Genomic DNA, 13,620 nt, shown 5'->3' with positions numbered 1-13,620 from the left:
CTCTGGTATTCCGTGCTTTCAGCCAAGATCCATCTAACATCAGCTACAATATCCCTAGTACCACGACCCGACCCCTTCTAAGCCCAGCCTGGACTTCTGGCAGTTCTCTGTTGATGTGCTGTTCCAGTCGTTTTTGGATTATATGAAACTCAATAAAAATATTTTTTAAATAAACAAAGTATATATGAATAATTGTATCAACACCATGTACATAGGGAAAATTAATGCATATAAATGACTATATAAAAATAATAAAAAATGTTCCCCCCCCAAAAAATCAATTTAACTTATATAAATCATAAAAGTCTGAAATATTTCTATACATATTATACTGTCTATATATTGCACAAGCTATATATTTTTCCCAAGGGCATATATTAAATACATTAGTGTATTTAGAATAAAACAGAACTTAATTAGAAACGATGGGAATAAAAATTAAGAAGTGAAAAGCCTTTCATAATGTATATGGAAAGTATGCCATGAACTGAAGCATGCAAAAAACTGAATTTGAGGGGAGCTCTGGTGGCCTAGTGTCAAGAAGCTGCACTGCAATCCCAGAGATATGTGGTTCGAATCCACCAGATGCTCTGCCAGAGAAGTAGGGGCCATTTCCTCCTGTACCAGTAAGATACAATTTGACTTTGACGGTATACACACACAGAAAATAATAAAATAAAAATTAAAAGAAAAAACAAAACGAAACTGAATTTGCCATATTCAAAGTTAATTTAAATAAAACAAACTAAAACATATATGTCTGTAAATAAAACATAAAAAAAAAAAAACCAAAAACTCATGGGGGAAAATGTTAATAGGTTTTAATTGGTCTTTATTCTTAATAATCACAGAAAATTCTAAGAAGTAAATTACTTGATTTCTTATAATCTTAAACAAATGCAGGAAATTACAACTAAAAAAACAAGGGAGAGAATAAAATAAATGGTCTTACAAGTAGACAATGTAATAAAAGAAGAAACAATTTTAACAAGGGAAAAAAGAAAATAAATGGGAAGTGGGAGGTAGACAAAAAAGGAAAAGTAGAAGGTGAGAAAAAATTAGAACTTGCTAAGATTTTAAAAAGCTTAGAAGCCTGGGACATTTACGATAATGACAAAAAGCTAAATAAACTTTAATGACTGCTAAGAGTATCACTTGTTTAATGAAACAGAAAAGTACTTGATTTTCTAAGAAACGGCTAAATTCCTTTTTTAACAACCACAATGATAGAACTGCTATACAAATATTCTTATCCTTTTAAAAGAGGTGGTCCACTTTACACAATTGACTTCAATGAAACCACATTTAGATATCCAACAACTTTTCATCTCCAGGTAACACACCCTATTTTTCAGTACATTCAGATGCTTTATATATCTGGATGATTTTTTGGAAATTTTCAATGCTACATGGTTTATTTGGGCCCTGTGAAAACAGGCACAGATACTACCATCAAATCTCTAATCTTTTCTTGAAAAAAATATCAGTTAAATATTACAAGGTTATATGGCTTTTTAATTGAGTCTTAATGCACAGAAAACAGAAATGATGCTCTTAACAGCTTTTACAACAAAAATTCCTTTGCTTACGGCATATGGTAATTCATACCTGTAATTTCTTTGTATATCGGTTGAACATTAGTGCAACACATTCATTCATAGCACCTGTTCGTTGAAGAAGTAGTAGTCCTTTGGGGGTGGCAGCAAAATTTAGTAAATCAGCTAACAAATTCTCTTCCCAAGCCATACTGTAACAGCAGATAAAAGAATTTTCTGTAGTATACACAAAATCGAAAAGGGGGGGAATACTTACACACACACACACACACACACACACACACACAGAGTTATTTACGTAATTTATGTGCCAAAATCTAATTAAACTATACTCTCAGACATTTTGGAAAAAACACAAATAGAAATAAATTTGATGACAGTTCAAAATGTTTTACTTCCAATAATCTTTCCAGGTAGTATTTCCAATTTTAACATTTGGTTATACTCCAAATGTTCTAGAAACATTACAAGATGTTGAATTTCCTAATCCAATATAGAATTAAACGTAGAATAAACACTGTATAAAAACATTACAAGAATTTTAAGGTTATAAGGAAACTCTGGTGGCCTAGTGGCAAAAAGCTACACTGCAATCCCAGAGGTATGTGGTTCAAATTCACCAGATGTTCTGCTGGAGAAGGAGGGACAATCTCCTCCTGTACCAGTCAGATCCGATTTGATGGTACACACACACACACACACACACACACACACACACACCACACAAGAATTTTAAGGTCATAAAGAATGTATTGTATTGTTGCTAAGGTTTTTCCTAGTTGTTTATGTATACATTTGATCCTATATGCATACATATACCTGCCTGCAAAATGTTTTTGTTACAGTATTCCATTACACTTCATTTTAAACTTATCACAAATACTTTAACTAAAGTACTATAAGCATGAATAACTATACTTACATGTTTTGAGATTGCTGGCTTAATGCATCAACAGAATCAGAACCTTCTACTGGGGTAGGAGTTCTTTCTGATAACAAACTTGTCTAAAAAATAGCAAATTTATTTACATTATTTTTGGTCTTATTAACACTAACAGTATTACTCAAAAGGTCTCTTCAATTCCAATTTTATTGCTAAATTTAATGTAAAATTTGAATTGTCTTTAAATTTAAAATACCTCATTAATTAAATTTTAAAAGTACTTAATAAATCATATAATATGGAAAAATGTAATGCTAATAATCTGTCATACTATTGTTGTATTAAGATCTTAAGCATCTACAACAAAAACTTTTAAATTCTGGTTGTCTCTAAAAATTTCTTAGAAATAACCTCCAACATGGAATGTTATTCCATAAAACGGTCCTTTCTTTAAACTCTTTCTACGAGAAGAAAAGAGTCTGCAACTCCAGCTTATACAGTCCCTGTTAGGAGAGTTTGATGTGTTTCAGTCAGCACCTGGCCTGGTTTTGATTGCTGACACTGAGCTTCTCTAACTCTCCACCAGGTGGATTGCCATGGTGACTGCAGCGATGGACCCAAGTACATTAGCGTTAATGAGGATGGAGCAGAATAAGACAGGGTTTAGCCCTGTTGCTCATAGGATCCCTATGAGTTATATTTCGACAGTGTCAAAAAAACAACAAACAGGAGAGGAGAACCTGAAACCATTTATGTCAGATTAAAAAAACATTCAGGATGTCATTCAAATTTCCAAATACTATGGCCCTTAACAACACTTTGAGCCTACAACTGAACTCATCTCTAGGCACAACTTAAGAGTCAAACAGGAGATCTAAAAGGTAGACACTAACACCAGGGAGGTACTAAGTCCTTACAACAATCAACCACACAGGATCACCACAGCAGCACTTTTCCAGGTAAATAGCTCAGAGGGAAAGAGAAGAAAGAATGAATAGAAATATTGAGATTCATACTGATGTCACATGTCTTGGAGAGGGTGCAGCCAGAGTGCACTTTGGAGGCAAGAATGGTGAGGCTTTGCCTCTCATACTTTGGGTGTGTTGCTTAGCAGGGACTATTCCTTGGAGAAGGACATGCTGCTGGGAAGGGGGGGATTGGCGAAAGAGAAAAGACCCTCATCTAGATGGACTGACACGGTGACTGCTGCAATGGACTTTTGTGTGTCAGGAACTGTTAGGATGGTGCAGGATAGAACAGGTTTCATGTTTTGTTCATAGAGTTGCTATGAGTCAGTTCAACTCAACAGCACCTACCAACAACAATAACAAAACACATCTGAATGGTTGAATGGAACATCAGTAACTCTGTAAACTTTCACTCTAGTCAACATAGAAAGCAAACAAAAGAAAAAAGCCTTCTAGTTCTTTGGGTCTTATGATGCTAAACAAGTCATATTTCCATGGCAAAATATTTTACTCAAAAATAAAAGTAGTTGTTGTTGTTGTTGTTGTTGTTATTCTTGTTACGCACCACTGACTCAGAACCCTAAAGAAGGCTTTCAGAGGCAGTAAATTACACAGGAAGAAATTTCCCATCTTTCCCCCTGGACTAGCTAGTTGCTTCGAACTGCGTGCCTTTGGGATTGCATTGAAGTTTCTTACCACCACAGAGGAAATAAAGATTTTTAACAAGGTGAAAAAAAACAAGTTTGAAGAGACTTACTTTCTTCCATGCTTTTGCGATGGATTCATGTAAACTATAAGGAATTAACACTTGCAGTCCTTCACATGTACCATAGATTTGACGGCACACAGAAATAAAAGCTCCTGTAACTGCAGGCCACATCTCTGATCCACAAAACATAGGAATGTCTTCATCAAGAAGTTTCTTTGTGAATTGGGCTATTATGTGAGCACCTGCAGGACTAACAGATGATATAAAAAAGTGATTCCAAATTCATATAGTTTCAACTTGACAGATCATCACCAAAAAGCTAGCCTTGTCACAAAACCTCCTCATTTAGTGGATCCCTGTCAGTTCTCTATCATCCTTTCTCACATATCGATATCCTGTTCCTACCAACAAATGTCTAAAAAAAATCAGTTTCAGTAGACAAGAGGAAAATAGAGTATAGATGCAAAGTAAAACAGTATAGAATATTTTTAAAGCAACATTACTACACACTTATAAGACTACAGACTTTATAAGAGTGGGCCATAGCTAAATATTCTTGATTCTACAGTAAAAATACAAACCTGCTCTCCACTCCTAGCACTTGTTAACATCACTCCATTAGTTTAACTAGATTCAATTTTCTTATTTCAAAAAAATGGTTAAATTTAAGTAACTGACAATCATAACATATAATCTTGCAAATGCTTACAATGTCAGACAATGCTCTAAGAATTTTAAATGCACTATTTTATTTAGTACATACAACACTATAAGATACATCATCAATCAATTTCTCTAAATTAAGGTGTACAATCATTTGTCATAGATCTTTAAATCTCTTTGTTTTCCTCAGGACATATGCTGAAAAAACAATTATTGTTGATTTTTATTTTTTTTAATTTGGCTAATTGCTTTACCATGGTGTAGTGTAGCTGGTTACTCTGTTGTTCTGTACCCTAGAGTCAGAACTGATCCACAGCTGACCCTAAGGTAAGTTTTCAGAGGTAATTAATTGCACAGGAGGAGACTGTCCATCTTTCTCCCAGGAACAGTTGGTAGACTTGAACTATGTGCCATCAGGATTGCAGTGCAGCTTCTTGTCACTGGGCCACCAGAGCTACCTCAGTTACTTTTCTGTTGTTAAGTGCTGTAAAGTTGCAGACGACTCACAGCAACCCTATGAATAAAGAACCTGAACACTTGTATAACTTTCTTCAGTTACTTTAGTCCTTTACATTTTCAATAAATAATTAGTCCTCAGATTTAGGTTAAATTTATTTTATTTCTCAATCTCTCTTTTTATTCAAAAAGTACCATTTTATGTACTTTCTACTGTGTGCAGTTATTCCACATGGAAAAAAAAAAACACGAACAACCCACAAACCACCAACAAACAAGAAACTACTGGGTTATATATCACTTAAGAGATGTTTTCACATTGTTCATCCATTAAGTGGCTGGTAGATTCTGGATGCTGGAGCTGCAGAATCCATCATTACTTTGGCATTGACTATAATTCTTTTGTTGTGTGGTGGTGAGGTATAATAGAGTTGACTATGACTCATATTCAAGCTTTGCATACTAGATCAAAACCTTGATGTATGCTGTACCACCCTGAAAATCTCCACCATGATCAAACAGCCTGTTGCAGTCATTCTGTGATTCCCTACATTTCTCAGTATGTCATCTTTTTCTTTGGACTGGGCCCTCTTGAGAACATATGCCAAGTATCTGAGATGAACTTGCACCATTATTGCTCATAAAGAACACCGTGCCTACATTTTCTCCAAAACAGGTGTATTTGTTCTTTAGGCTGTCCATTACACGTTCAATACTCTTCCACAATGTCATAACTCAAGGGTATAAATTCTTATTCAGTCTTTCCTATTAACTGCCCAACTTGTAAATGCATAAGATACTGAAAATATTGTGGCATGGAGTCAGGTGCACCTGAGTCTTCAAAGTGACATCCTTGCTTACTAGCATGTCAAAGAGGACCTACACAGCATATTTGCCAAATGAAATATATCTTCTGACATATCTGTCAACGAATTGACTCAGAACATGCTTGAATTATTTTTCAAATCAATGTATAAAATGAGTTGGTGCCCAAATATCCTCAACAGATAACTGATTTGTCAATTTTTTAGGAATATAAGTTTATAAATCATATTGTATTTCCTTAAATTATTCATACACATTTGGTTTTATAACATTAGTTACAACTGATTAATATCATTAAGTACATCTTATCAAACCCTTAATGTATATTGCCTTTCCCTTCACCAAAATTATCTATTAATTTATGCTTCCCTATTCATCCCTTCTCATCCCTGTTAACTCACCAAAATTGAGTCTGTTGATGTGTGTAAACTTTTTTGTTGTATTTTAATTTAGTCGCTTAAGATGCAAAATAGAGCATTTCAAAGGGCAACACAGGAAAACAAAGCAAAGTATTATAATTAAATGTGCAGGCAGCTGGAGTTGGAAAATTAAAAGGGCCCAACTCGGCATTTATTAGACTAAAGGAACAAAAGAACAAATACAAGCCATGAGTTGCAATACTTAAGGATGTTATGGGCAGAATACTGAATGATTCAGGAAGTATTACAAGATGATGGAAGGAATATAGAGTCACTGTATCAAAAGTAATTGCCTGACACAGAAGAATTTCAAGAAACAACATATGCTCAAGAGGGAATGGTGATGAAGGAGGAAGTCAGGCTGTTCTGAAGGACTAGGCAAAAAATAAAGCCCCAGGAAGTGACAGGGTACCAAGTGATATATTTCAACAAACATGAGCTGTCCTGGATGTGCTCAACATGTTGTGCCAAGAAATCTGGAGATTAACTACCTGGCCAACTAACTGGAAAAGATCCTATTTATTGCCATGCCAAAAACAGGTGACCTGACAGAGTGTGGAAATTATTGGACAATATCACTAATTAGTACATGAAAGCAAAATCCTGATGAATATTATACAAAAACGGCTGGAACAGTACACTAACAGAGAACTACCAGAAATATAAACTGGGTTTAAAAGAGTTTGTGGCCTTGGAGACATTAACACCAATGTCAGATGGATCTTGGCTGAAAGCAGAGAGTACCAGAGGTATGTCTATCTGTGTTTCATTGACTGACTATACAAAGGAATTTGACTGTGTGGATCACAACAAATTGTGGCTAACCTTGAAGAGAATGGGAATCTCAGAACATTTGACTGTCCTCATGTAAAACCTATACATTGGAACAGGAAGCAGTCCCTAGAAGAGAGCAAGGATGTGCTGCATGGTTCAAAATTAGGAAATAAAGCCATCAGGGATGAGTCTTGTTTCCACATCTTTTCTGTCATTCTGGAGGCTGCTAGGCTTTATGAGAAGGAATGTGGCATCAGGATTGGAGAAAGACTTATCCACAACCTGCAGTATGCAAAAGAAACAACCTTGATTGCTAAAGCTGAGGAGGATCTGAAGGGCCTGCTGCAGAAGGTCAAGGACAGTACTTTTCAATATGGATTAAAGTTCAACCTCAAGAAGACAAAAATTCTCACCACTGGGCCAACGGGCAGCACCAAAATAGAGAAGAGATTGAGGTTGTTAACAATTACAGCTTGCTTGACTCCACAGTCAACACTCTTGGCGCCAGTGATTAGGAAATCAAAAGACAAATTACACTGGGAAAATCTGCTGTCAGGGACCTCTCCAGAGTACTGAAAAGCAATGATGTCAGTCTAGAGACTAAGGTATGCCTCAACATTGCCATCATGGTCTTCACAATTACTTGCTGTGCATCAGACAGCTGGACAATGACTAAGGATGACAGAAGAAGAATCGAAGACTTTGAGTTGTGGTGCTGGAGAAGAGTCTTGAACACACCATGGACTGCCAAGAAAACAAACAGGTCTGTCTTGGGGAGTGTGAAACAAAGTTTCTCCTATGAGGCTAGGATTTTGAAACTCCATCTAACATATTTTGGGCACATGGCCAGGAGAAGGACACCCACAGGAGAGGAAGATCTTGTATGAGATGGATTGATAAAGTAACTGGGGCAATGAATTTAGGTGTGTTGAAGGAAGTGAGACTGGCTCAGGACAGCACAGGCTTCAGAGCTATTGTACTATGAGTCACAGGTGACACAACAGCATATAGCAACAATATAGCCAAACTGTCCTTTTCTGATGGCTTACACCATTCAGCATAATTTTTCAAGACTAATGCTGTGTAGTGTTTCACAAGTTCTCAGTAATTTGTTAGTGATGCATAATACTCTATTGTGTGTAAGTACATTTGTTTAACCTTTAATTCATTAATGAATACGTGTGTTGTTCAACTATTCAAATAATACTGCATTAAACATAGGTGTGCCCTATTGTGCCTTGGGACACAATCTAGGGGAAAGGAAGGGATGTGTGTGATCCCTCCCAACAATCTACAGCCCAGAGCTCAAAACTGCAGGGAGGGGTAACCCCAAGAGGGTCTTTAAACTTACATGCCAAAACATATTACGTACACGGACAGGGTGGTTGGTGAATTCAAGACAGAAACCCCAGATGCAGGCAGCCAAGAGAACATGACCAACCACACTGCTGCTCATCTGTGACCTGGAGATGACCACTACGGAGCCACTACTGCACACTGATGGTGATCAAGGATCTTATCCATCCTCATGCTCAGGGCAAGTGATAGGAAGAGGTAGACGGTGGAGAACTTCACTTCCTAAGACTCACAACTATCCTGTCTACCCAGCACCACCACAGGGCCATTTAAAGAAGGAGCATATCCTCTAGAAACAATGAGGATAAAGGAGGAAGCTAAAGCTGCACTGACGGCATAAGCAACGATAAGGATCCGAAAAATGATGGAATATCAATTGAAGTGTTTAAATAAATATATATATTTTTGACATAAATATATGTCAAAAAATTTAGAACACCCCTATCTGCCCAACTCACTGGAAGAAGACCATATCATGTTCCAATCCTTAAAAAGGTGACCTAACAGAATGTGGAAATTATCAAACAGTATTACTAATATCACATGCAAGAAAATCTTGCAAAAGATTATCCAAAAATATTAGATATAGTACACTGACAGACAATGGCCAGAAATACAAACTAAATGTAGAAGAGGCCATGATTCTAGGGATATCATTGTTGATGCAGATGCATTTTGGCAAAAAGCAGAGAATTCTAGAAGGTCATCTAGTTGGATATTCAAAAGCATTTGACTGTGTGGATCATAAACTTTAACTAGAGTATAGAAGAAAGAGAATACAGAGCAAGGAAACACGGCATTTTTAAAAATCAAGAAACATCTGTAGCAGGGTTCTAAACTCTCTCTGTAACTATTCAATCTGTATTCTGAGCAAATCTTTTGAGAGGATTTGACATTATGAAAAAGAACATGGCTGCAGAATCTGAGAAAAATTCATCAACAATCTGTGTTATGACACAATTTTGCTTGCCAAAAGCAAAGATGGCTTTAAACACTTGTTGCAAAAGATCAAAAATTAGAGCCTTCATTATAGATTACATCTCAAGTTCAAGAAGACAAAAATCCTTATCACTCAATCAACAGACAACATCATGATAGAGGAAGAGTGAAGTTGTCCCCGATTTTATCTTCCTTGTATTCTCAATCAACATGCATTGCAACAGTATTCAAGAAATCAGAAAATATGTAGTAAAGAGAAAATCTGCTGCCCAGGAATTCTCCAAAGCACTAAAGAGCACCAATGTTAGTTTAAAGATGAGGGTGCATCTGATCCAAGCTATGGTATTGTCAATTGTATCTGAAAGTTGATAGATCTTCCACCAAACCTGACCCCACAATTCTTCTCATAGAGCTCAGCCTCCCAGATAATCTGTTCAGCATACAGATTGAAAAGGTATGGAGATAGGACGCATCACTGGCATACATCCTTCCCAATTTTGAACCACACAGTGTTTCCTTGCTCTGTTCTGACGACTGCCTCTTGGTCCAAGTACAGGTTTCGCATTAGCATGATCAAGTGTTCTGGGACTCCCATTCTTCTCAGAGGCAGCCACAGTTTATTATGATCCACACTGTCAAACGCCTTTACATAGTCAATAAAACACAGACAGACATTCCTCTGTTATTCCCTTCTTTCAGCTAAGATCCATCTAACAGTAGCTACAATATGCCTAGTACCATGACCCCTTCTAAACCCAGACTGGACTTCTGGGAGTTCTCTGCTGATGTGTTGTTCCAGCTGTTTTTGGATAATCTTGAGGAGAATCTTGCTTGCATGTGAAATAAATGATACTGTTCTATAGTTTTCACATTCTGTTGGGTCACACTTCTTCGGGATGAGAACAAATATAGATCTCTTCCAGTTGGCAAAGTGGTTGTTCTCCAGATGTCTTGGCACAACTTGATGAGCACGTTCCAGGGTAGCATCCGTTAGCTGAAATATGTCAAGTGGTATACCATATGGGGTCAGGATTGGTGGAAGACCTATCAACAATCTGCATTATACAGATGACACAATCCTGGTTGCTGAAACTGAGGAGGACCTGATGCACTTGCTGCAGAGGGTCAAGAACTGCAGCCTTCAACATGGATTGTGGTTCAATGTCAAGAAGGCAAAGATTCTCACCACTGGACCAACTGGCAGCATCAAGATGGATGGTGATGAGATTGAGATTGTTCACAGCTTTAGTTTGCTTGGCTACACAATCAATATGCACCAGTAGCCAGGAAATGAAAATACGTACTGCAATGGGAAAGTCTGCTGTTAGGGACCTTTCCAAAATTCTGAGGAGCAATGGTGTCTCTCTGGAGATTAAGATGCATCTGATACAGGCCATAGTCTTTGCAATCACTTGTTATACATCAGAGAATTGGACAATGACTAGAGAGGATAGAAGGAGAATTGATGCCTTTGAGTTGTGGTGCTGGAGAAGAATATTGAATGCACCCTGGACTGCCAAAAAAACAGACAGATTCATAGTGGAGAGGGCTAAACTGGGTGGCTCCTTGGAGGCAAGAATTCTGAGGCTCCGTCTGACATACTTTAGACATGTTGTAAGAAGGGACCAGTCCTCGGAAAGGAACATCATGCTTGGTAGGGTGGAGGGACAGAGCAGGAGGGGAAATCCATCTATGAGGGGGATTGATTCAGTGACTGGGGTAATCAGGGTGGGTGTGTCAGAGACAGTGAGAATAGCACAGAATAAACAGAGCAGGGATTAGGGCTGTTGTATATAGGGTTGCTATGAGTTGCAAGCGATGTGACAGCATATAACAACAATCTTTCAATTCAATTTTTTCCCTCATTCACTCATTGTCGCACATTTTCCTCCCTGTTCACCGCTACCACAGTTCTTTTTTCTCTTTGGAATAAAAAAATTCTTTCATTGTTATACAATCCCCCCCCCCAAGTCCACAGTCCCCTTTACTATGAATTGCTTTTTCTGTAATCTTGTCATGAAAATAATACCTAATCCTAATGTATACTGCACTGAAACAGTTTAGGAAGAGAATTGTTCAAAAGCTCACTATTTTTAAATCCTAGACCTGATTAGTCGTCAACTCACCACAAGTTCTTAATACATAAACTACTAGTCTCATGCCTTATTTACAAATTTGAGGTTAGTCAGTCTCTCCAAACATGGTAGTCAAGAGAAGTTAACAGCCTAATGCTTGACACATGGATGTGGAAGTTGACAGCTTCCACAACTATGTAAACTATTTCCTTAAAGTAAACCTCTTTTCTTGGAGGAAGTGCAGTGTTTCTTTAAAAAAAGGTTGCATAGAGAAGTGTACTCCAGGTGGGGGTGGGGGGAAGGGACGTGGGAATTGTATACTAAAGAAGGAATTTTTTTTCTTTTTCTTTTTTTTTTTCTCTCTTCGGAGGGGGAAGCAAGTTGGTGGGGAGGGGTGGGAAGGGAGAAAATTGCAGCAATGAATGAATGGAAATCCAAAACCTCTGTAAAAAAAAAAAATTTTTTAAAAAAGATGATGAAACTTTGTCTCAAGTAATTAAGGCATGTTTTTGAGGAGGGCTACCCCTTAGAAAAAGATTAACATGCTTGGAAAATAGTCAGGCAGATAAGATGGACTGATTCAGTGATTGCAACTATGGGCTTGAGAATTAAGGAGATTGTGAGGGTAGATCAATAAAGAGCAGGGTTTCGTTTTGTTGTTTATAAAATGGCTTTAAGTTATACTTGACTGTATGGCACCTAATAACAGGAGATTCAGCCATGAATAAATTCCATTTTGACAGCAATGGAATATATATATATATAAATATAAATAAATAAATAGGTAGATAGATAGATAGATAGACAGACAGACAGAAAGATAGGTAATTAAAAGCAGGAGTGGCATTCACTTTCTAAACAACATGCCTCTGGAAACTATGAACTTAGATAAATGACAATAGTTATAGAAATGCTTCAGGCCTTTTGTTCACAGGGTTATTATGAGTCGTGCTCAACTCGACGGCAATCAACAATTTTTATATATATAAATATCAAAAATATTATATATACATGTAGTATATATATTATATGCACATGGAATACATATATATGGGATGTGTGTATATTTATATACATATGATATACAGACACACACTATGCATATGGTAGAGAGCTCTGGTGGCCTTGTGGTAAGAAGCTTTGCTACAATTCCAAAGGCATGTTGTTCAAATTCACCAGTTGCTCAATGGGAAAAGGATGGGCCATTCGCTCCCATGCAACTTACTGCCTCTGGAAACCCTTTGGAAGGTCACTGGAGGGTCAGTTCCAACTCGACAGAACACAACAACATCCGTGTATGTATATATGTGTGTGTATGGAGAGTAAGAGACTTGGTGTGTATATAATATTTATACACTTAATAATTACTATATATATTTGTAAATTATATGTTTCACTAACTTTACTCTTATAGAGAATATAGCTTGTGACAGTCCCAGCTTAATAAAGAGTAAATAAAAATTCTTTAAAAATTTATATGTTTGATGTGGTACTTTAAGTATGTATTAAATAAAAAAACATCATAGAGACATTAAAGTATGACCATCATGAGGTCAAGGAATGAAACTAGGTGGTAGAAGAGAAAGGAGAAGGGAAAAAAATATTTAACTTAATATTTGTGTACTATTGTATCATTTGAATTTGAGTCAATCATGTTATGTTGTTTGATTTTTAATCAATCAACTATAAAAATTTAAAAATTGTATTTCCCAGAATTAGGTTTTGAGGAGGGAAAAAGGTCCCACCTACAAGGGCCCTTTCTTTTCTTAGTTTGAAAGTACAGACTATCTAGATATACCCCTAATATTTTATTGGTAGTAAGTCAGAAAACCTACTGGAATAGTAATCCAGAAATTCATTATTTGTGTGTGTGTGTGTGTGTGTGTGTGTGTGTGTGTGTGTGTGTAAATATAGACAGATGGATAGATAAATAGATAGCATGGTATTTTGAAACTTTATCAACAGAAAAAAATATGCTTTTAAAAAAAATGAACAAT

The 13,620-nt window shown here is 36.7% G+C and overlaps 1 protein-coding gene across 1 annotated transcript in view; it reads right to left on the bottom strand.

Moving 5' to 3' along the window:
• Window positions 1-13,620, bottom strand: part of TBC1D32 (TBC1 domain family, member 32) — a 319,433-nt gene that overhangs the window by 219,568 nt on the left and 86,245 nt on the right. The window contains exons 16-18 of the mRNA XM_006878990.1: window positions 4,165-4,366; window positions 2,479-2,561; window positions 1,609-1,747 (exon numbers count right to left, since the gene is read on the bottom strand). Coding sequence (XP_006879052.1) covers window positions 1,609-1,747; window positions 2,479-2,561; window positions 4,165-4,366 — 424 coding nt within the window. The remainder of the gene's footprint in view (window positions 1-1,608; window positions 1,748-2,478; window positions 2,562-4,164; window positions 4,367-13,620) is intronic.

The sequence above is a fragment of the Elephantulus edwardii genome, unplaced genomic scaffold (assembly GCF_000299155.1).
Source record: "Elephantulus edwardii isolate Elephantulus edwardi_28Jun2011 unplaced genomic scaffold, EleEdw1.0 scaffold00002, whole genome shotgun sequence".
Classification (NCBI taxonomy): domain Eukaryota; kingdom Metazoa; phylum Chordata; class Mammalia; order Macroscelidea; family Macroscelididae; genus Elephantulus; species Elephantulus edwardii.
This window is presented reverse-complemented; position numbering and strand designations above follow the sequence as displayed.